Raw genomic sequence first — 24,471 nt, 5'->3', positions numbered from 1 at the left:
TTGTTACGTGGAATCTATTATTGCAGTGCAGGTAGAAAACACGACCCGACAAGTGAAGAGTCGACAGACCTCAAAATGACTCATACGTGGTCACTGGCATGCAGTTATTGTTTTGTTTTCGTGAATTCCTCGGCGATGACAGTGTTAGAAAAAGAAAAAAAGTGTTATCTGTGATTTTATGAATATGTTCTATTTTTGAAAATTTAAAACTTTTTGTGGAGTGTTGGAACATTACATATTATTTTTTGATGAAAATGGCCCAAAATTCGATGGATTCTGATAGACTTTCGTCTGCTGGAATTTCAACACATAGCTCAGGAACTGCTGGGACAGTTGGAGGTTCAGTGGTGGGTGTGAGAGTGGGTGATCCTGGTCTCAAAAGGGATGATGAAGATGAATACAACCTTGGGCCACTTCCCCCTATGTGGGAGAAGGCTTTTACTCCCACTGGGGAGGTCTACTTTATAGAGTAAGTACATAATTATCACTTACAACCCAAATTCAAAGAGATTCAACACAGTTTTCATTGACAACTTCATGTTACTGGGTCTGCTGCAATGATTGAAATGTAGTAACATAATTACAATTTCAATCAGGAGAAACTTGCAGAATACATTATGTTTTTGCTCTTATAACCCCGATTTGATAGAGCACAGACGTCGACAGGTAGATTAGTAGTTCAAACAATGTTTTAAAGTAAATAATCTAAAATTAGTCTGTTAGTTCAACAGCATCTTTGCATAGTCGAGGTTCAGTGTTCGTATAATGGAAGTATATAAGAATGTTGGGCTTTCCCTCTCTTGAAAACTGCATATACATGCAAATTTTGCTATAACGCATGTAGTATGCGACTAGTGAAACTTGTAAAGTGTTGTATCAAATGTGCATAGCGAAAAAAGATATATTTGTGATGATGTGCTTTGGAAAGAAATCTAAAAGGTATTTTGTTTGTGTTCATGAAAATTCAGTGGGATAAAATCTTAATACTGCTTATTATGAGTAATAACAATGTAAGGTTTTTCTCTCTAGGTTAAATCTCAATGTTTATACAAGTAGGTACCTACCAGGTATAACAAAAGAAATTATGGTATTCATAAGCTATCAGTGGATTTATTATTATCAAGAAAAGATAATTTCTATGTATTAAAAACAATTCCAAAGTTATTGTAAGAATTTCATTTGCATTGATTTAAAAAAAACTTGGTGCACTATTTAAGAATTTAAAAAAAATTGTCTTAAGAATTGTGTGACTTCAACAACTTATATGTTATTTTTCAGCCACAACACTGGAACGTCCCACTGGCTAGACCCTCGCCTGGCAAGAGTACGGAAACACTCTCTCGGAGAGTGCGGTGAAGATGAACTGCCTTATGGCTGGGAACGAGTGACGGACGAACGATACGGGTCATATTATGTAGACCACATAAACAGAAGAACTCAGTACGAGAACCCTGTATTGCAGGCTAGACTGAGAGGTAATTCAACATCATTATAAAATATTTTAATGAGAACTTAGTTACGAATTGCTTATGAAACAAAAAAAAGGAAAACATTTTTGAAAATGTAAACATTAGAATTCAGCTGAGAATAATTGTATAATTAATAGGTGGTTGCAGTTTTGTGTAGACTTTAATTACGGTTATTAAGGAACACTAGAACAATCCTTAGCATATGGGTGATCGTTCTTACGTATTTATAATCTTCAAAAGGAACGCTACTGTTTATACAGTTATGGTAACGCCTCGTTACGGTCTGGAACCAAGCTATTATAACATAACTAGTTTTTCCAAGGAATTAGGAATGATAAATTGCTACCATGTTGAAGTAAAAGCATGGATTAATCGACCCAATTGAGCGTGCGATAGTATAATCTGAAACTGCTTATTATGCTACAGTACTGTTATGAGCAGTAAGCTCACTCCATGTAAAAAAAAATGTTATGCATATGATCAGGTGTACTGTTTGCATTTTTTTTAATATAATACGAGTAGTATAGTAAGAATTTAGTAAGTAGGTATTTAAAAATATTGCACTAGCGTAAATTTCAAAATTGTGCTTGCCACAGTGTTTAGCTTGAGCTGTGTTGCCTGACCTCTCATCTCTCTCACACGTCTTAATATTCAAATCTACCTCCAAAGAAGGAGCCTTCTCATCACAAATCAACAATTGTACAACCAATTTTATAATATTCTTTTTATGAGAAACAGATTTGTTCTGAGATTATAGACAATAAGAGTAGAATTCTTACTTTCCATCTCCAGAATGTGTCATCGTTTTATTCGTTGCATAGCTTCTATCATATTCTAAAATTAATTCTTCGTTCCAGCCAAGAACGCAGCGGAGAACAATGCCAACAACAAGCCCAATGGAGGGACGCCTACAGGAGAACTCAGAGGCGAGAGGTTCACTCTCTCACTCACTAAAGGCACTCAGGTATGTAGAGAAGGTAACCCCAGCTGCTTGAGTTTCGTCGTTTCAGCCAAATGACGTCCACTGCTGGACAAAGGCCTCCTCCAAGGTTTTCCATAATAAACGGTCTTGCGCTGCCCGCAACCAAGTTCTTCCCGCGACCTTTACCAGATCGTCGGTCCACCTGTCTTTATTTTAAGGACGGCTAAATTTAACAGAAGCACTCAGGTATGTAGCGGGTAAGTGATTAAGGCCTCTTTGGTTTATTCAAGGGGCAGCTAAAATTTACTAAAGTACTGTGAAGCGACTGCCAATGTCCATATTACCCAAAATATTTATTAAAACCTGGGTCGATTTCTCTAACATCAGTCTGTAAGTACAGGACTACATCTAGCCAAAACTTTGGAAAACTTAATTTTGTCACCGTTGTACAACGGCAAACTCATTCATCGCAAGTCGCTAGCACGTAGAGGTTGTGTGAAGTTCCGATCGCTCTCGCAAAAGTACCCTCTTTTGAATAAAATGCCCAAATCTAAGTTACGTCGATGTGATAAGTGCCAAAACACAGTGACAAAAATCTCACCAGGACTGGAATGCAGTAAGTGTGATAAGCTGGTGCACGCTAAAGCCGAGTGCTCAGGATTGTCTAGTAAACAAATCTCGGCACTTCGTAACACTAGCAACCTAGAGTGGACCTGTAACGAATGCCAACAAGATTCCCCGCCAAGGTCATCATTCATAGCTCCTGAGGACGAGGAAGACGATACCGAGAGTTCTATTCTAAAATCTGCTAACCCTACCATTGATGTGAAGAAACTTCTAAGTGACATCTCTATCGAAGTTGAACGAGCCATCAAAAAAGAGCTCCGCCAGCTGAATGAAAACTTAGAACTGTACGCGGACAAGATGAGCTACATAGAACAAGAGAACAGAGAGTTAAAAGAGAAGGTAAAGAATTTAGAAAATATAAACAAGCATCTATCAAATAATAACAAAAATCTTGAAACACGAGTTGCAGCCCTTGAGCAGAGACATAGTGAATTTGAGCAAAGTCAACTAAGTAAGCACGTAGAAATCGTAGGAATACCACCACAACAAAAAGAAAACATAAACCAGATTGTTTCAAAAATTGCACTAAAACTGAAACTTGACACAAAACTGGTGAAATCTGCCAGCAGAATAAATACCTATAAGGGAAAAGCATCCTCCATCAAGATAGAACTTACTGACGAACAAGAACAACACCTGTGGCTCCAAAGTGCACGCACGACGAGTATCATACTCAAGGATATAACCCCAGAAATACAAGATAATACACAAAACGATAAGATTATCATAAGACCGGCCCTAACCAACTTCAACAAAGAACTCCTCTGGCAAGCTAAGCAAAATCTCAAGGACGCAGGATTCAAATACATCTGGCAAAAAAACGGAAAAATATTGGCTAGAAAGGACGACAAGGAGAAGGTACTACATATTCGCAATACTGAAGATATAAAAAAACTAACAGGAATTGTAAAGAAAGAATAAGTATCTTATCTGGTTCCTACTCGTATTCTTAAATACTCATATTTGGCTACATATTATAAATACTAATTGCTTACAACTTCCTCTATAAATGGCCTCCAATATAAATGAACTTAAAAATGTACCAAACCTAACTACGTACTTTAACTACCTACCTAGCCCTCATCACTTAAGTATTATGCATGTAAACATACGATCCTTGTACAAGTATTTTTCAAATCTGTTGCAAAGCATTAGCAATGTTAAAAATAATCTAGATGTAATAATTGTAACTGAGGCGGGTATATCAGAAAACGTAAAAAGTCTTTACGAAATCGATGGCTATACAATGTACACAAAATTAAGAAAAAATAAAAAGGGTGGGGGTATCATTATCTATGCCAGCAATAAAATAAAAATCGAATTAATAACTGATAATATCTTACACTGCGAGAGCTTAATTGCAACAATTGGGTATCAAGACAGCAAAATATTATTATACGCACTGTATAGACCACCTAACTGTAATAAAGATATATTCCTAAGCGAACTGTCAAACCACTTAACTCGTTACTCCAATAACAAAGATGTAATACTTATGGGAGATATTAATATAAACATTCGAATCCATAATGGCACCAGCGATAGGTATCTCAACACACTGGCGGATCTAGGTCTACTGTGCGGGATAACTGAATACACTAGAATAGAACTATTAAATCGAAAAATTACACAAAGCTGTATTGATCACATTTTCTGTCGCATGCACACAGGGGACCTATTCACCGCCGCGCTCGACACCACACTGGCGGACCATCGCATGATCGTGCTATCCTGCCTTGGAATGCAGCGAATACAGAGTGTGCCCAAATTTACTACATTTGACCATAGGGTATTGTCACAAGAGTTAAATAAAATAGACTGGAAGGACGCGGAAATCATGACGTCACCTAACGAAATTTATAACTATATAGAAGTTAGCCTTCAGGAATGTTATGAAAAATCAAAAATAACTAGGGTTGGTAACATTAAAAAAACAAGAGAAGAGTGGATAAATAATAAAGTAATTTCGTCATGTCTCGCCAGGGACAATCTTTTTAAGGAGTGTAAAAAAGACGTGAACAATATGGTATTAAGATTAGAGTACAATAAATTACGCAATAAAACTAATAAAATCGTTAACGATGCTAGAAATAAATATTATAACAAACTAATAACCAAAAATAAGAATAATCTTAAGCAAATGTGGAAAATATTAAATAAAATAGCTGGAAGAATAACTAAATCGGTGGATGACGTCATCAGTAGGGCTTTTGACGGTATAAGTGAAGTTATTTTATCTGACAATTTTGCTCAATCGTTTGACCGTAACGTAAAGTCCATTTTGCCAACATGTAACAGACCCTTACTAGACAAAGCACAATACTCTCGTAGGATAGACCGATCTATATACCCTAAAAAGGCAACCCGGCAAGATGTCAGTAAAATAATAAAAAACATAAACATACACAAAGCACCAGGTCATGACCAAATACGTATGATAGACATCAATCACATATTAGAAAACATTGTAGGAGTTATAACAAATCTTATTAACACTTCTATAAAAACAGGTACTTATCCAGATAGCCTAAAGAAAGGTATAGTTAGACCTATATATAAAAAAGGACCTCACAATTGCTATGACAACTATCGGCCAATAACTATATTACCATCAATTAATAAAATAGTTGAAAAATACATATGTCGACTAATTACATCGTTTTATGAAACCAATGACGTACTTAATGATCAGCAGTATGGATTCCGTAATAACAAAAGTACAACTATGCTACTATCAAAATTTACTGATGAAATCAACGAAAATCTAGGTCATAAGAAACATGTCTTAGTTGTCTTTATCGACTATAGCAAAGCTTTTGACACGTTGCGACACCACACATTGATAGACAAGCTGGACGACTCCGGAGTCAGAGGTCCCCTACTGAAATGGTGCAAGAACTACATGGAAGATAGGAAATATGTGGTAAAGGTTGGTGAAACGTACAGCCGGCCAATTAGCATCACGGAAGGCACGGCACAGGGTTCCGTACTAGGCCCCTTAAATTATCTGACATATGTAAACGACGTTCCGGGAATCGTGACTGAGTGCTCCTTGTACCAATTTGCGGATGATACTTGCATTATATCGGCGGATCGAGATGTAGCAACTGCAGAAAGGAAATTACAGTATGATTTTACAAACTTATGTAAATGGTCACACGACATGGGTCTGGTTCTAAACGCTAGCAAAACCAAAATGATACATATACACTCCAGTCACAACAAACCAAGCAAGTATGCACGCCTACTGGTTCATAATCATAATTGCCTGCACGTTGAACAACCGGGATGCTCCTGCGAAGCCGTGGAACGGGTTAGCCAGCAGACATACCTTGGCCTAATCATTGACGATCGGTTCAACTGGGCCTGCCATATAGAAACCTTAATAAACAAACTAAGAGTTATCCTATCAAAATTCTATTACATCAAGAATAAAATACCGTATACAATTCTAAGAAACCTGTACCTATGTCTTGTGGAATCAATTATCTCGTATGGCATCACAAGCTATGGACGTACATATAAAACATACCTAGACAAAATATACTCCATACAACTCAGATTTCTAAAGTTAATAGTTCCTAAAAACATTAAACGCCAATTTGCAGATAATTATCACGAACTCTTTAAACACTGTAGAATAATACCAGTACACCAAAAAGTATACTATAGCTTGCTAACAGAACAATATCATCGAGAAGAACTACGCGTGCCAATAAAACATAATAAACTAACCAGAAAAGTAAAAGATAAAAAGGTCTCAACTATATCTGCTAAAAATACCTACGGTGCAAGAACCACTCAGTACATCGTTCCGAGACTGGTTAATCTCCTGCCAACTGAAATAAAAGAAAAAATAAACACTAAAAATATAAAAATTATACTTAGGAAGTTCTTTTATAATAATAATTTATAATCAACATACCGTCGTGTTGCTAAATACCCATTAATCTACCTAATCTATAAATATTAATTGAACTACAAATAACATAACACAATGATAAAACTTACCCTTAACTACCTTAATATAAATTACTAAAACTATAACAAAACTTTCCTCTGACCAAACTATGCACTTATTACACATCTTACACAGAGTCATACTAGTTTACTAACTAAAATAAAATAAAAAAATATATATTTCTTTGGAACAAGTATAACTTGTATTACATAAACATGAAGACACCCTGTAGGTACGTTGCAAAAAAATAACTAGCGGAACGCTCGACCCGAGTCGACGTAGTATCGCGTCGTGCGACTCACCTCCAGCTGGCAAATTTATTGATACCTACCGCCTTCCTATAATATTAATTTTTATACTTATAAGCTATTGCGATGAATGTGCAATGTCACAACAAACATTTTTATGTTTAGTGATATAAGAAATGTTAGATTATAAGCCTAACCTTGTAATTAAATTAAATAAAATAAAATAAATAAATAAAAAAACTAAATAAATAAATACCTTAGCATATCATGTAAACGTAATATAATACTAACTTATTTTACAATAAACAATGATATCTAAGCTAGTCTGATGTGATGTGACATGTGACTGTAAATACGTGTTCTTTTATTCCAGGGCTTGGGCTTCACTCTCATCGGCGCTGAAGGCATTCCAGAAACAGAAGGCTACCTCCAGATACGCAGTATTGTGCCCCACAGTCCAGCTTGGATAGACGGTAAAAACATCCATTACATAATCCATCTATAATAATGCAGTAAATGTACGCACAAAACCCGAGAACGGCCAGACCAGTTATTATTTTACTAAAAAGTATAAAACCCTTCAAATCAAAAATCCAAAGAGCTGACAAACACCATGAAAACGCAACTTGACCATGGATACTAAACTCACTCCCTACTCTTCCTGAACTGTAACTAAGGGAGATATTTTAATATGCGAACATCAGGCCTACCCAAGACGTCTGGCCAGCGTGGGGAATGCCAAATCCTACCTCTAATAAATTAGATAAAGTCGTACTCCTAGTCGTATTTAAGTATGTTTATATCCGTTGTCTAGTACCCATAGTACAAGCTTTGCTTAGTTTGGGACTAGAAGCGCAGTGTAAAATGTCCAAGGATATTTATTTATTTATTTAAAACGAATTAATTTATTTATTAGAGAATAAATTTTATAATAATACATTAACTTAAAATGACTTATTTATTTATTCCTACAGTGGAGACTTATCTTACTTTAACCGTAACAATAACCGGTGTTTTTTGTAAAGAGTTTGACCACAGGTTTGACAGACGTTTGATGTTTATTATAGTTAAAGTAAGATGGTGCAACCTAGCCTAGAAATGACTTAATGATGATGAGATAACCAGAATATTTCTTCCAGGAGCTCTCCGTCCCGGCGATGTAGTGGTAGGCGTCAATAACCGAGCGGTCCGTGGATTATCGCACGCGCACGTCGCGCAGATATTCCAGTCCATAGCTCCAGGGTCTGACGTCACGCTACATCTTGTCAGGGGTGAGTGACCTTGTCGCGTTGCTGATACAAAGCAAGTTAAGCGGTCCGCGGTCTGTCGCGCAGATCTTCCAGTCCATAGCTCCAGGGTCTGACGTCACGCTACATCTTGTCAGGGGTGAGTGACCTTGTCGCGTTGCTGATACAAAGCAAGTTAAGCGGTCCGCGGTCTGTCGCGCAGATCTTCCAGTCCATAGCTCCAGGGTCTGACGTCACGCTACATCTTGTCAGGGGTGAGTGACCTTGTCGCGTTGCTGATACAAAGCAAGTTAAGCGGTCCGCGGTCTGTCGCGCAGATCTTCCAGTCCATAGCTCCAGGGTCTGACGTCACGCTACATCTTGTCAGGGGTGAGTGACCTTGTCGCGTTGCTGATACAAAGCAAGTTAAGCGGTCCGCGGTCTGTCGCGCAGATCTTCCAGTCCATAGCTCCAGGGTCTGACGTCACGCTACATCTTGTCAGGGGTGAGTAACCTTGCTTCAAATTCATTGGGAAGGTGACTCTGAGGGTCGTAATATCCTAGACCTGGCCATAAACAAAATAAGAAGAAGAAGAACCTTGCCTCCTTGCTGATATAAAGCAAGTTCATGTCAACAACAGAGTAGTACAGGGTCTCGCACGCGCACGTCGCGTAGTTCTTCCAGTCCATAGCTCCAGGGTCTGACGTCACGCTACATCTTGTCAGGGGTGAGTGATCTTGTCGCGTTGCTGATACTAAGCAAGTTAAGCGATCCGCGGCTTGTCGCACAAATCTTCCAGTCCATAGCTCCAGGGTCTGACGTCACGCTACATCTTGTCAGGGGTGAGTGACCTTGTCGCGTTGCTGATACAAAGCAAGTTTAAGCGGTCCGCGGCCTGTCGCGTAGATCTTCCAGTCCGTAGTGCCTGGCTCTGACGTCACGCTACATCTTATTAGGGGTGAGTAACCTTGCTTCGAATTCATTGGGAAGGTCACTTTGATGGTCGTAATATCCTAGACCTGGCCATAAACAAAAGAAGAAGAAGAACCTTGCCTCCTTGCTGATATAAAGCAAGTTCATGTCAACAACCGAGCCGTCCGGGGACTGTCGCACGCGCACGTCGCGCAGATATTCCAGTCCATAGCTCCAGGGTCTGACGTCACGCTACATCTTGTCAGGGGTGAGTAAACTTGCCTCAAATATCCCAGATCTGGCCACAAACAGAAGAAGAAGAACCTTGCCTCCTTGCTGATGTAAAGCAAGTTCATGTCAACAACCGAGTAGTCCAGGGTCTCGCACTCTCACGTCGCGTAGTTTTTCCAGTCCATAGCGCCGGGGTCTGACGTCACGCTACATCTTGTCAGGGATACGTGACCTTGTCTCGTAGCTGAGGTAAACAACTTCATAACAATTAAAAAAAGCGGTCCATCTACTAGTGGAAGGCCGGCCCACAGTATGTCTTCCGGCCCGTGGTTGCACTCGACAACTTTTCTACCCTAGCTGCCATAAGTTATATGAGCTATGTGCCCTGCTCACTGTGACTTAAGTTTGGGCATTTCTGCTGGCTATATCGATTACTTTGGTAACTCTGCGGATGTCCTTATTTCTAATTCACACAGGGAAACTCCGAGCATAGCTCACTCCTTCACCCTTTGGGTTACCTTGAGCCTTCAATCCTTGGACGAATAAACTTGTCCAAGTATGCAAGTATGAGGACTCTTTCGTCTAGTTAATGCACGATTCTTATAAGCTAAAATAAATATTTTCCCCCAGGTTACCCGCTATCGTTCGACTCCGAAGACCCGAACACTCGAGTTCTAAGTACTCTTGCGGTGGACGCCACCACTCCTGCCACCTCCGACGCGGTCGCTATGCAGCAGTTAACCAGAGCCCTGAGGACCAGGTGAGTCACGTAAGCCCCGTTGTACGTACGTTATCTTATAATCTCCATTGCAGGAGTACGACCCTTTCTAAACCAAGCAAATGGCGGATTTTGACTACACTTTCCACGCTGGCCAGACGCACTTAGGAGGCCTGATGTTCGCATATATTTATCTCTTAGTCGAAACGCGATTCCCCCATAGCTTTGTGCGAATGCCATACTCTTACAAATGCCATACTCTGGCAAAGACAAATTTTATATTTTCGCCTACTTAATTGAAAATCTGTTGAATGCCCGCTAAACGCAATGGCAAGCGTCCAGTGTAAATTATAATGATAAAAAGATGGTCTTATGATGTTTACAGACTGATTTCCATTCCACAATTTTCTAACTACAACCTTCAATATTTAACAAACTTATTTCAGATTCAACCTGGACTCTCCCAACCATGTAGACCCGACCCAGGGTCGTGACGAGACGGACAACTCTCCAGTGACGCCTCACAGTCCCACCCAGCGACGTCTGATGTCCCGGTCCTTTGACCTGGATGCCCAGGGACCGCGGCCTTTCTTAGACGAGAGCGAGGGACCACCTGTGCCCCGCTGTCCCTCTGCTGACCATCTACTATCGCTGGCTACAGGTAATCTACTCGTAGATGCTATGGAAACAGACAACTCTCACAGTCCCACACAGGGGCGTCTGATGTCCCGGTCCTTTGACCTGGACGCCCAGGGACCACGACCTTTCTTAGACGAGAGCGAGGGACCACCTGTGCCCCGCTGTCCTTCTGCTGACCATCTACTATCGCTGGCTACAGGTAATCTACTCGTAGATGCTATGGAAACAGACAACTCTCACAGTCCCACACAGGGGCGTCTGATGTCCCGGTCCTTTGACCTGGACGCCCAGGGACCACGACCTTTCTTAGACGAGAGCGAGGGACCACCTGTGCCCCGCTGTCCTTCTGCTGACCATCTACTATCGCTGGCTACAGGTAATCTACTCGTAGATGCTATCCCGCCCAGGCTATTATTTGACCTGGACGCCCAGGGGTCGACAACTAGACAACTCTTCAACAGTAATAACCAGTGTCCTCGTGTCCCGGTCGTTTGAGATGGAAGTGGCAGGAGAACTATAGAAATTGCTCTCACTAGAGTGGCGCCACTGTAGATGCAAGTCCTGTTACTCGCCAGTGGCGCCCACTGGTGAGTGCAAAGGGGATAGATACCCTTCATTAGAGTAGTGATACCTACTGCGGACGCAACTATACTCGGCGCAAAGACACGTGGCAGTCGGGGCCACATATCACTTTATAATAAGGATGCGCACGCGCAGTAATAATCCAGTAATTCTACTGGATTATCGATAATTTTATTTTTACTTTTAATATTTGTTTTATGATTTTATTGTTTGTATTTATGTAGTAGGTATAATCTGTGTGTTTGTTTTTTTTTTTTTTTTTACGGCGACCCCAGTGCCCCAAAGGTCCTTGCTGAAAATCAGTGTCGTGGCATCTTTGTCACGACTAATGCTGAGTCAGGGACCTTTATGGCACAGGGCACTTAAAATCTATTTTATTTTTCTTTTTTGTTCTTTCTATGATGTTTTAATCTTGTATTGTGCCTATATCATGTATTGTGTATTGTGCCAAATAAACAATATTCTATTCTATTCTACAATACAAAATACATATAATATATAGGTGTTTTAAATAACATTGTATGTCCTACAGAGCACCAACCTCGCGGTCTAGGCAGCGAGGCGGGTCGAGAACTACTACTGACGCTGCGGCGCGGCGCGGCGGGCTTCGGCTTCACCATCGCCGACAGCGTGCATGGGCAGAAGGTCAAGAAGGTGAGCTTACACCGCATTATCATCAGGTCATTTGATCTAAAATCAAAGACCCACTGTAAAGTATCAGAGGTTCAAGAATTTATGGCAATTTTTGGGATTTTGTCGTCGAAAACATCACAATTTCATCCTTCGACATTGAAAGAGACTTTCTTTTGATTTCAAGTGTAGGTACATATCTTTCTCTTTTAATAAAACTCTCGTGTCTCGTTGTGTTTGTAACTAAACTCGTCCGAAACGTTTAACCGATTCTTATAAAATTTTGTAGATATGTGAATAGGACGTAAAATATATTTCAAACCCCTTTTTGGCACAAAAATATCTGTTTATGTATAGTTTTAAATCTCTGTCTTTTTGAATTTTCTTTTTGGGTCAAATGAAGTTTTATTTATTTTATTTTATTTTTGTTTTACAAGGAAAACAATACAGTGTAAAAACTATGTAGACTAACATTTTAGAAAACTTATAACCATTAAGAGCGTTTACGCCGTTTGGCGCAAAAACAGTACTTTTTCAACCCGTTACAATCATTAACCAGTTACATTACAAATATGTTATAGGCATAAATAATTAGGCAATTTCGTCGTCTAAATAGTTAGTTGAGAAAATATTTCGATTAGTATAGTATTTAAGAATTATATCAAGATAAGTCCACACAGGTTTTCAAATTTCCACTTTAGCGTCAGTTTACAAGCTGAAATTTTTTATAAAAATACTGTGAAAACGATATAAAAAACATTTATATCCTATAGCATAGGTCATTAGGCAAATAGTTAGTTGAGAAAATTCTTAGATTTAAGCATTTTACAATAAGAAATCACAAATTCAAAGAACTTGCAATACCCAAAAATCAAAGTAATTTTTACACCATTATTCTTCTTTAATTCAACATAAAAATAGCTTAATATAATAAAATAACATCTTCTTTAAAATATTTACTTTGAAACGATATATAATTCATTGTTATTGTTTTGCTATAAACATTTGAAAACTATTAAAAAGCACCGTGCGCGAATGTTTTCCAATGATGCCCCTTGAAACGCCGCGCTTCGCGTAAACGCTCTTAACATGTTTTCACATTTAGAGCCTGTTATTTTTTTTGATATTTTTTTTATCTTATCTCCTAGCCTAGATGTAAAACAACGTTTGGTGGGTCAATCATTAAACTCAATTTATCTTTTTAGGTATTGGATCGCAGCAGATGCGCAGGATTGCGGGAAGGCGACCTTTTGCTACAAATAGGCGACACAGACGTCCGACATTCGCCGCACCAACACGTGGTCCAAGTGAGTTCCTGTTTTACTGGCTTGATTCATATTTCACTGTACAGTCACCGTCAAATAGCTCGTGACACCTAAAGTAGCCTTTTTGGCCACTTTTTTGTCACTACTTATTTGACGCTGACTACTAACGGCACTTAACCTTGGTATATGAAGAAAAAAGACTATTCAATAACGAGAGGTTTCGTTCTCACCGCTGCAACTCCTATGTAGCCAGGATCTACAGCTCGATTGTCTTTTGAAGCTTTATTTTAATTTATGTAGGTTAGCAGGCATTTATTTATTTATTTTATACACATACAGTGAAACAATAACAGCATTGCCAAATGTTGGTCTCGAAGCGCTGGTAGGGTAAAAAGATTATGAGACATGTAGAGGCTCCTTAAGAGCAAAATGACGATTTGTAAGAACTATTTATTAGTCTAAACAAATAAAGAAATTTTGACTTTGCATCTTTACGAATCTTCTTCTTTTCGTGTCGACAACAAACCTACACAGTGTCAGCCCAAAACTCCGCCACAAGAGTGGCGTTGTCAGTAGCACTCATCAAATCATCTTTATAGTTCCAAAATACTGAACTGTCCTATGCATGACATTGATAGTGGGGCGCCACCGTCAATACCGGATCGCTGGTTCCGATTTTTGCCATGTTGGAAACCATATAGTTGAACGATGGTAGCGCCCCCCTGTCATTGAGTTTGGTGGGACAGTTCAGCTTGGGTCATCTATACGAATGATTACTTGCAACGTAATATTTGTCACCTAGGTGCTAAAGGAATGCCCGGCGATGCACGAGACTACCCTCCGAGTGTGGCGCCGTAATACCGCGCGCGCGCCGCGCAGCCGCTCGGCCACGAGGCTTCAACCTGCAGGTATAGATAAAATCAATTTATTCACCTTCATGTAAGGTTTTAACCCTCTATAAGCCACAACATCTTTTAAAAAATCATTGGTAGTCGACGCTATGATACAATAAGTGATAGGTATGATACGTTCAAAAGTTGTGGTAGTAATAATAAATTCGCCAGAGCTCTAAAGGTTATTTATTTATAGAGCAAACGCTTCTTCGATTATGAACAGTCCCACCGACAAGTGGCAAAACACGACGGTCATAATTTCGAAAGGCCTTTTCTCCGGCGTTTATTTGTATAGAGTTACTTCGCATCGTGAACGGATTCGATTTTCAAAGCGATGAAAAAGTGCCACTTGTCTTGTCGGAGTGCCCTGTAAGAAAGAGGGGCGTGAATAAATAAATGTGATTGACTGTCTTAAAGTAGCACTTACCTATTTCAAAACGACATTGACCGCCTCTGTGGTCTAGTGGTAAGATCACCTGCTTCAGACGCAGAGGTCCCGGGTTCGATTCCCAGTGGGGACAGATTTTTCTGTTCGGCTTGGTTGGTGGTAGGGCTTGTTCTAAGTCCGCCTGGCTAGCTACCACCATCTTACCTAAGTCTATCGCTATAACAACAATGAGTTGATTAAGATAGCCAGTTCCTCCGTGGTTAAGGATTCCGGGTGAAGCTCGCTTCCACTTTCAGCCTGATCGTCACTTACCATCAGGTGAGATACAGGCCAAGAGCTTCCTCGTTGTAAATAAAAAAACATAAGATTCCACAGTACTTAGCTTGATGTGTTATTGTTTGTACCTAATAAAAAATATTTTGCTATAGCCGCTCCCGCCAGCCAGCTCGGCCGCAGCAAGACGCCGACGGCCGAGCAGCTGCGGGCGCCGCTGCACGCGCCGCGAGACCTCAACAGCAACGTCAACGCATTGGACGAGATGAACTCAGGTAATAATTTAAAATAAACTAGTCATTTAAAGAAAGAAAGAAAGAAAAGACAATGCCGGAAATTGGCGTCTTTTTTTTTTCGCGCGGCCATCGACCAACCCTTGTTTTTTGATTACAAAATAGTGTAATAAACCAAACTTACTATGACATGTATACCTCTAAACTCAGTCTGAACTGAGTTACGAGCATTAGAAGTTTGATGATTTTCATACTAGATTTGCTTTTTACGCGCAAGTTTTGTAAGAAATTGCAACAAAATAGTGACATTGTATGTGTAAACAAACAATACCATCCATTATAGGCTCCAGACATCAGTATGCAGCAGAATCAGCGCAATAAAAAAATAGCGCAATATTTTGTTGCAATTTCTTACAAAACTTGCGCGCAAAAAGCAAATCTAGTATGAAAATCATCAAACTTCTAATGCTCGTAACTCAGTTCAGACTGAGTTTAGAGGTATACATGCCATAATAAGTTTGGTTTATTACACTATTTTGTAATCAAAAAATAAAGTTTGGTCGATGGCCGCGCGAAAAAAAAAGACGCCACCTGTTGGCGATGGCCACACTGCTGCAAAACCTGTAAAATAAAACCTGAAAAATAAAGTAAAATCGTTAAAATATATTTCATTTGTTTATGTATAACAGTAGAATAAATAATGTAAAATAATGGAAAACAAATATAGGAAGCGCCTGATCACTTTGTGACTTTATTTACACACCTTATCTTCTTGTACTTAAAACTAACAGATTAGGCGTCTTCATTTTGGTTAAAATCACTAACTATGGTCATTTCAGTAATCAATTAGAGTAAATAAGCAATGCAAACACTTACCTGTATGATGTACTTGTATTTACTTACCTTATGTACGTTCAGGACCCTTTGGTTATCAAGCTTTATTGTTATTTAATAAATGAGCGTATCTGGGGGGCAATCGTGCGGTGTTCCTAAAATCATTTTTACTTGACAGTCGCAACTCATCTTTGGTAGGGCCCGCACGCCTGCCGCCGGGATCGGTTTTCAAAACTAGACTTCAGTGTTTTCACTTCTCTTTTCCTCACGCTGGCGACCACATCGTCTACACCACCTTCAATACAAAATCTGGCATTGCCATTTACTTGATCTTTGAATTTGAATTCTTTGATTGAATTTAATGCTCCTTATTGTGGACTTTGTTACAGGGCAATAAGGTTCAAAATTTGCATTTGTTTCGTTCATTCGTTTTAATGTTCTGCATAAAAACATTATTTGTCTATAGTCTGGTCTGTGAGCACGTAGAATTTTGTTCAATGACCCCAAGCTACCCATCCTTATCGCTCGCGCGTAATTATGTTGCTGTCACGCTCGCACACTCACTGCGGGCGCCCGTCGCACAGTCGCGACAGCAATATAAATTACGCGCGAGCGATAAGGATGGGTAGCTTGGGGTCATTGGACAAAATTCTACGTGCTCCCGGACCAGACTATAGTACTAATAGAACACAATTTGTCCATATTGTGGACTTTGTTACTGGGCAATGAGGTTCAAAATAACATTCTCGCTTCGTTTGTTTCAATATAATATCATCTACATCTGGATAAAAACTCCCCGCAAGGATTTTCAAAACGACCGGTCCTGCATCCAGGGGCTTCCGCGACCATCACCATTTCTTCTCAATCTACCACTTTACGTCTTCACCTTCGTTCGTCCTAGTCACCCGAGAATTTTTCTGTCCTAACGGCTATCAGTTTTACTTATTTATTTATTTATTTATATTAGGGCTGATTTTTCAATCGTCAGTTATCTTTTATCTGAAGAATAAACTTGTCATTTTGACATATTTCCCATACTGAAACTGTCATGTGCCAAACTTATTCTTCAGTTAAAAGTTATCCGACGATTGAAAAATCAGCCCTTAGGGAAACAAACAATTTTGATATACAGACAAATAATCACACAAAAAATAGGACAGAGATCAGCAAAGTTTCCACAGTTCAAATTAATACAGAACAGTTAAAATTACGAGGTAAAGCTAAGCGAATAGGCGTCTTCACGTGGATTCATGGAATGTGGATGTCTTCAGGACGTCCACATCGCCATATGAGGTCCTCTCTCCTTTTCTTTTATTTTATCGTCAGCAAAATGTGTGAAATTGCATTCCCACCATCCGCGGTAGCTAGTGGGTTATGTGGGGCTTTCCCTACCAGAAGGGTAGACAATAAGGGCATTTAAGTGGGGAACACACACGGGACATAAGCATTGGCTGTTGCCTGTCGCATTCCGCGTTCCATCTCTTCTCCCCTTGTAAACTCGGCCTTTTGAAAATTGGTTCCACTCATTTCTGATTAGAGCATACGAGTAGTATATTGATTTTTTATGTATTTTAATTCGCAGTGGACGCCACATACGCAGTGCCTGACCACAAAGGGCGTGAACGGGAGAGCCTGATCGACCGGCGCCGCCGGAGTTCTACTCCCGGCGGTCGTTTAACACTGCCCGGCGTAGCGCCTTGGAGCGAACCACAGGTATCTACCTTCTTACAGCCTGACCACAAAAGCTGACAGCCCGACGGATTAGCAAGCTGAAGTGGCAGGCAGGGCACATAGTACGCAGAACTGACGGCCGATGGGGCAGCAAGGTTCTGGAGGGGAGGCCACGTACTGGAAAGCGCAGCGTAGGACCCACAAGGTGGACCGACGACCTCATAAAGGTAGCAGGAAGGCGCTGGATGCAGGCCGCTACCAACCGGCCTTTGTGGAAATCATTGGGGGAGGCCTATATTCAGCAGTGGATGTCCTATGGCTGAAATGATGATGATGATGATGATGCCAAGAGCAGCGCTCTTGTATCAGTAGACCCCGCCTACCAGTGCCTGACATAAGGACCGTGAACGGGAGAGCCTGATCGACCGGCGCCGCCGGAGTTCTACTCCCGGCGGTCGTTTGACACTACCCGGCGTCGCGCCTTGGAGCGAACCACAGGTACTTACTAACCTTCTTACAGCCTGACCACAAGATCTGACGGATTAGCAAGCTGAAGTGGCAATGGGCACATAGTACGCAGAACTGACGGCCGATGGGGCAGCAAGGTTCTGGAATGAAGGCCGCGTACTGAAAAGCGCAGCGTAGGACCCACAAGGTGAACCGACGACCTCATAAAGGTAGCAGACGCTGCCGGAGTTCTACTCCCGGCGGTCGTTTGACACTACCCGGCGTCGCGCCCTTGAGTGAACCACAGGTATTTACTAAACTACAGCTTGACCACAAGAGCTGACATGGCCCGAAGGATTAGCAAGCTGAAGTGGCAATGGGCGAACCGCAGGTATTTACTAACCTTCTTACAGCCTGACCACAAGGGCTGACATAGCCCAACGGATTAGCAAGCTGAATTGGCAAGCAGAGCACATAGTACGCAGAACTGACGGCTGATGGGGCAGCATGATTCTGGAGTGGAGGCCACGTACTGAAAAGCGCAGCGTAGAACCCACAAGGTGAACCGACGACCTCATAAAGGTAGCAGGCGCTGCCGGAGTTCTACTCCCGGCGGTCGTTTGACACTACCCGGCGTCGCACCTTGGAGCGAACCTCAGGTATCTACCTTCTTACAGCCTGACCACAAAAGCTGACAGCCCGACGGATTAGCAAGCTGAAGTGGCAATGGGCACATAGTACGCAGAACTGACGGCCGATGGGGCAGCAAGGTTCTGGAGTGGAGGCCACATACTGGAAAGCGTAGCGTAGGATGTCCACCCACAAGGTAGACCGACGACCTCATAAAGGTAGCAGGCGCTGCCGGAGTTCTACTCCCGGCGGTCGTTTGACACTACCCGGCGTAGCGCCCTGGAGCGAATCTCAGGTACTTATTAACCTTCTTACAGCCTGACCACAAGGGCTGACATAGCCCGACGGATTAGCAAGCTGAAGTGGCATGCAGGGCATATAGTACGTAGAACTGACGACCGATGGGGCAGCAAGGTTCTGGAGTGGAGGCCACATACTGGAAAGTGCAGCGTAGGACGTCCGCCCACAAGGTAGATGCAGGCTGTTACCAAGCGGCCTTCGTGGAAATCATTGGGGGAGGCCTATGTTCAGCTGTGGACGTCCTATGGCTGAAATGATGATGATGATGCCAAGAGCAGCGCTCTTGTATCAGTGGACGCCACGTAAGCAGTGCCTGACCACAAAGGGCGTGAACGGGAGAGCCTGATCGACCGGCGCCGCCGGAGTTCTACTCCCGGCGGTCGTTTAACACTACCCGGCGTCGCGCCTTGGAGCGAATCACAGGTATTTACTAACCTTCTTACAGCCTGACCACAACAGCTGACATAGCCCGACGGATTAGCAAGCTGAAGTGGCAAGCAGGGCATATAGTACGCAGAACTGACGGCCGATGGGGCAGCAAGGTTCTGGAGTGGAGGCCACGTTCTGGAAAGCGCAGCGTAGAACCCACAAGGTGAACCGACGACCTCATAAAGGTAGCAGGCGCTGCCGGAGTTCTACACCCGGCGGTCGTTTGACACTACCCGGCGTCGCGCCTTGGAGCGAACCGCAGGTATTACTAACCATCTTACAGCCTGACCACAAAAGCTGACAGCCCGAAGGATTAGCAAGCTGAAGTGGCAATGGGCACATAGTACGCAGAACTGACGTCCGATGGGGCAGCAAGGTTCTGGAGGGGAGGCCACGTACTGGAAAGCGCAGCGTAGGACGTCCGCCCACAAGGTAGACGGTGGATGCAGGCTGTTACCAAGCGGCCTTCGTGGAAATCATTGGGGGAGGTCTATATTCAGCAGTGGATGTCCTATGGCTGAAATGATGATGATGATGATGCCAAGAGCAGCGCTCTTGTATCAGTAGACCCCGCCTACCAGTGCCTGACATAAGGACCGTGAACGGGAGAGCCTGATCGACCGGCGCCGCCGGAGTTCTACTCCCGGCGGTCGTTTGACATTACCCGGCGTAGCGCCTTGGAGCGAACCACAGGTATCGACCTACTTACAGCCTGACCGCAAGGGCTGACATAGCCCGACGGATTAGCAAGCTGAAGTGGCAGGCAGGGCACATAGTACGCAGAACTGACGGCCGATGGGGCAGCAAGGTTCTGGAGTGGAGGCCACGTACAGGAAAGCGCAGCGTAGGACCCACAAGGTGGACCGACGACCTCATAAAGGTAGCAGGAAGGCGCTGGATGCAGGCCGCTACCAACCGGCCTTTGTGGAAATCGTTGGGGGAGGCCTATAAATATCTTTGGACAATCTCACACAGCGCCATCTAGCCCCAAAGTAAGCAATTAATATGCTTGTGTTATGGGTGCTAGCTTAACGGATATACTACTTATATACTTTTTTTTTTTTAAATACATACATATTATACATAGTAACACCCAGACCCGTCACAGAAATTAAAATTCATTTCAATTTCTGCCCGGCCGGGAATCGAACCCGGGACCTCTCGGTATAGTAGTCCGTTCTGAACCACTACACCAAACGGCCGACCAATGCCTATGTTCAGCAGTGGACGTCCTGTGGCTGAAATGATAATGATGACAAGAGCAGTACCGCTCTTGTGTCAGTGGACGCCACGTACGCAGTGCCTGACCACAACGGCGTCGCGCCCTGGAGCGAATCTCAGGTATTACTAACCATCTTACAGCCTGACCACAAGAGCTGACATAGCCCGACGGATTAGCAAGCTGAAGTGGCAATGGGCACATAGTACGCAGAACTGACGTCCGATGGGGCAGCAAGGTCCTGGAGTGGAGATCACGTACTGGAAAGCGCCGCGTAAGACTCACAAGGTGGACCGACGACCTCATAAAGGTAGCAGGCGCTGCCGGAGTTCTACTCCCGGCGGTCGTTTGACACTACCCGGCGTCGCGCCTTAGAGCGAACCGCAGGTATTTACTAAACTACAGCTTGACCACAAGAGCTGACATGGCCCGAAGGATTAGCAAGCTGAAGTGGCAATGGGCGAACCGCAGGTATTTACTAACCTTCTTACAGCCTGACCACAAGGGCTGACATAGCCCGACGGATTAGCAAGCTGAAGTGGCAGGCAGGGCATATAGTACCCAGAACTGACGGCCGATGGGGCAGCAAGGTTCTGGAGGGGAGGCCACGTACTGGAAAACGCAGCGTAGGATGTCCACCCACAAGGTGGACCGACGCCCTCATAAAGGTAGCAGGAAGGCGCGGATGCAGGCCGCTATCAATCGGCCTTCATGGAAATCATTCGGGGAGGCCTATATTCAGCAGTGGACGTCCTGTGGCTGAAATGATGATGACAAGAGCAGTGCCACTCTTGTATCAGTGAACGCCACGTACACAGTGCCTGCGGTCGATTGACACTACCCGGCGTCGCAGGTACTTATTTACTAACCCACCTTGACCCATAAAGATAATATACCTAGCGGAATACAGCAACAAAGAACTGAGCAAACGAGATGTCACTAACAGCAACACTGTGTGATAAAATAGATATGCGTGATGCGACCTAGACATAATAATGGAATCGGAATTAATCGCTTTATTTGTATTTTAATCACTGAAATGTGCTTTATTAAGTACCTATATTTCTACGCCTACAATCAATGGCAAAATATGTTGAACTATGTATCTATTTTATGATCAAACCACTATGATCACCATATTCTTGGAAATAAATGTTATCTTATCTTATCTAAAGCCCGACGGTGTCTTCGGAGCCCAATGAAACGGAGCCGGGAGTTGTTCAAACTTGTACATTCTTCCGCGGCTTCAAACCGATTATCTAATTGAGTTTTTTATTATATTTCGCCTCGACTGTTTCCGAAAAAACTGGAGCTGGTGAAACGTAACGATCGCCGTTAATGTCATGAAAAATATTTCAAATGCCCAATCTTTTTCATACCTATAACCCATCTCTCCCTCCAGGAAAATCAATGGCAAGAACGCGAAACCTGGGTGGACAATTCCAACATCAGAAACTGGGCGGAAAGTGCCCAGAAATGGGGCGAGGGCGGCAACGGCAACGGCTGGGCGCCTACCGAGGGCGGCAACGGCAACTGGGCGCCTACCGAAGGCGGCAACGGCAACTGGGCGAACGGCGAGCAGTGGCCCGGCAACTGGGCGGAAGTTCCCACGCCCACGGTGCATGTTGATATGAATGCTGCTTACTGGAGAGGCAACGCCAGTGTGGCGGATAGCAGCGACAATGGAGGTGAGAATTGACTCTTTTAAAACCTAGAAACTGGGCAAAAAGCGCCCAGTAAGGCGAGGGCAGCAACGGCAATGGCAGGCCAAAAACGTTATCCGAAATTTCGAATGTTTTCATCTCTCTCGCACTAAGCTAGATGCTAGCACGAGCGACAGTGACAAATAGACCCTAAACTACGTAATGGTGTTACGGAGTAGCCCTGCTGGGTAGAGGTACAGACGAGATCTTATGCTATTTGCTGTCTTAAGCTATGTTTTTTATAAATATGTAAATGCGCTGAAAGGAAATACTTCTGAAGAATTTGAACTTGTATAAGCGGAATAGCGACGTATAATGACATCAAAATCGGTCTAAACCTGTCTAAATAATTGTGTATTTTCAACAGGTTTCCCAGAAGACGGCATGCTCCACTCGCCTACCACCGCAGCCATAGGCGGGCTCTCCGCCCATAGACAATCTCCGTCCACCAGCAGAATGAGGCCGCACTCACCGTCTAACTCCACAGGTACATGTTTACTTGTCTGTCTCAAGCAGGTTTTCCAGAAGACTGTATGAACTCGAATCTCTTTCTGATTTGTCAGAGGCAAGTAAAGGATAAGGTAGACCGACGACCTCATAAAGACCTCAGAAGGCGCTGGATGCAGGCTGCTGCCAACCGGTCATTGTGAAAGTCATTGGGGGAGGCCTATGATCAGCAGTAGACATTCTATGGCTAAAATGATGATGAAGTAGAGAAATTAGCTTACATTCTGCATGCAAGTCAGACAGCTTGATGATGCGTGATTTTCACATTTTTGTCCATCAGCTCATAGCAGACTTATCAAGTCGGAAAGGGATCAAAACCGTATCGCCTTTCGCGATCTGTCAACCGCGAGGCGACGAGTTTACTTTACGGTGCGGATAAGTGTGCGTTCATACAAAGAATACACCTCGAGTTGATACGGTTACGATCCCTTCCCGGGTTGATAAGTGTGTTCCGTCCCTTTAACGTAGATGTCGTTAACTGTAAAACATTAAACCTTATTGTATATTCCATAGGTCGCCTCCGAAGTCATTCGCCATCCAACACCAGCGCTACCGATCATCTACTGGCCGGCTCGCCGTCAGGCCGGCTGCAGAGCCGGTCGCCTTCCAACAACTCCTGCGGCCGCATCAAGGGCGAGCCGCTGAGGTATGACAGGCCCCGAGCCACTCAGACACCAGGCCACCGACGGCTACTGGCCGGCTGCAGAGCCGGTCGCCTTCCAACAACTCCTGCGGCCGCATCAAGGGCGAGCCGCTGAGGTATGACAGGCCCCGAGCCACTCAGACACCAGGCCAGCGACCGCTACTGGCCGGCTGCAGAGCCGGTCGCCTTCCAACAACTCCTGCGGCCGCATCAAGGGCGAGCCGCTGAGGTATGACAGGCCCCGGGCCTCTCAGACACCAGGCCACCGACCGCTACTGGCCGGCTGCAGAGCCGGTCGCCTTCCAACAACTCCTGCGGCCGCATCAAGGGCGAGCCGCTGAGGTATGACAGGCCCCGGGCCACTCAGACACCAGGCCACCGACCGCTACTGGCCGGCTGCAGAGCCGGTCGCCTTCCAACAACTCCTGCGGCCGCATCAAGGGCGAGCCGCTGAGGTATGACAGGCCCCGAGCCACTCAGACACCAGGCCACCGACCGCTACTGGCCGGCTGCAGAGCCGGTCGCCTTCCAACAACTCCTGCGGCCGCATCAAGGGCGAGCCGCTGAGGTATGACAGGCCCCGAGCCACTCAGACACCAGGCCACCGACCGCTACTGGCCGGCTGCAGAGCCGGTCGCCTTCCAACAACTCCTGCGGCCGCATCAAGGGCGAGCCGCTGAGGTATGACAGGCCCCGAGCCACTCAGACACCAGGCCACCGACCGCTACTGGCCGGCTGCAGAGCCGGTCGCCTTCCAACAACTCCTGCGGCCGCATCAAGGGCGAGCCGCTGAGGTATGACAGGCCCCGGGCCACTCAGACACCAGGCCACCGACCGCTACTGGCCGGCTGCAGAGCCGGTCGCCTTCCA

The 24,471-nt window shown here is 43.7% G+C and overlaps 1 protein-coding gene across 1 annotated transcript; it reads left to right on the top strand.

The window, feature by feature from the left end:
* Nucleotides 1–780: 780 nt before the first annotated feature.
* On the top strand, nucleotides 781–24,281 carry LOC135084068 (uncharacterized). The gene is made up of 18 exons (XM_063978808.1): nucleotides 781–939; nucleotides 1,279–1,475; nucleotides 2,327–2,433; nucleotides 7,601–7,700; nucleotides 8,367–8,498; nucleotides 9,491–9,634; nucleotides 10,228–10,357; nucleotides 10,762–11,330; nucleotides 12,069–12,190; nucleotides 13,372–13,473; nucleotides 14,234–14,339; nucleotides 15,141–15,260; nucleotides 17,635–17,765; nucleotides 20,124–20,222; nucleotides 22,151–22,436; nucleotides 22,819–22,938; nucleotides 23,472–23,604; nucleotides 24,089–24,281. Exons 1-18 carry the CDS (start codon nucleotides 881–883, stop codon nucleotides 24,279–24,281), a joined length of 2,850 nt encoding a protein of 949 aa, XP_063834878.1. The 5' UTR covers nucleotides 781–880.
* Nucleotides 24,282–24,471: the final 190 nt, after the last annotated feature.

This window comes from Ostrinia nubilalis, chromosome 25 (assembly GCF_963855985.1).
Source record: "Ostrinia nubilalis chromosome 25, ilOstNubi1.1, whole genome shotgun sequence".
NCBI classification, from domain to species: domain Eukaryota; kingdom Metazoa; phylum Arthropoda; class Insecta; order Lepidoptera; family Crambidae; genus Ostrinia; species Ostrinia nubilalis.
This window is presented reverse-complemented; position numbering and strand designations above follow the sequence as displayed.

Coding starts and splice junctions, on each gene's coding strand:
- LOC135084068 (XM_063978808.1), top strand. CDS start 881: ATGTGCATAGCGAAAAAAGATATATTTGTGATGATGTGCTTTGGAAAG. Junction 10,358..10,761: donor ACCAGAGCCCTGAGGACCAG/GTGAGTCACGTA, acceptor AACTTATTTCAG/ATTCAACCTGGACTCTCCCA. Junction 17,766..20,123: donor CGCCTTGGAGCGAACCACAG/GTATCTACCTTC, acceptor GCCTGACATAAG/GACCGTGAACGGGAGAGCCT.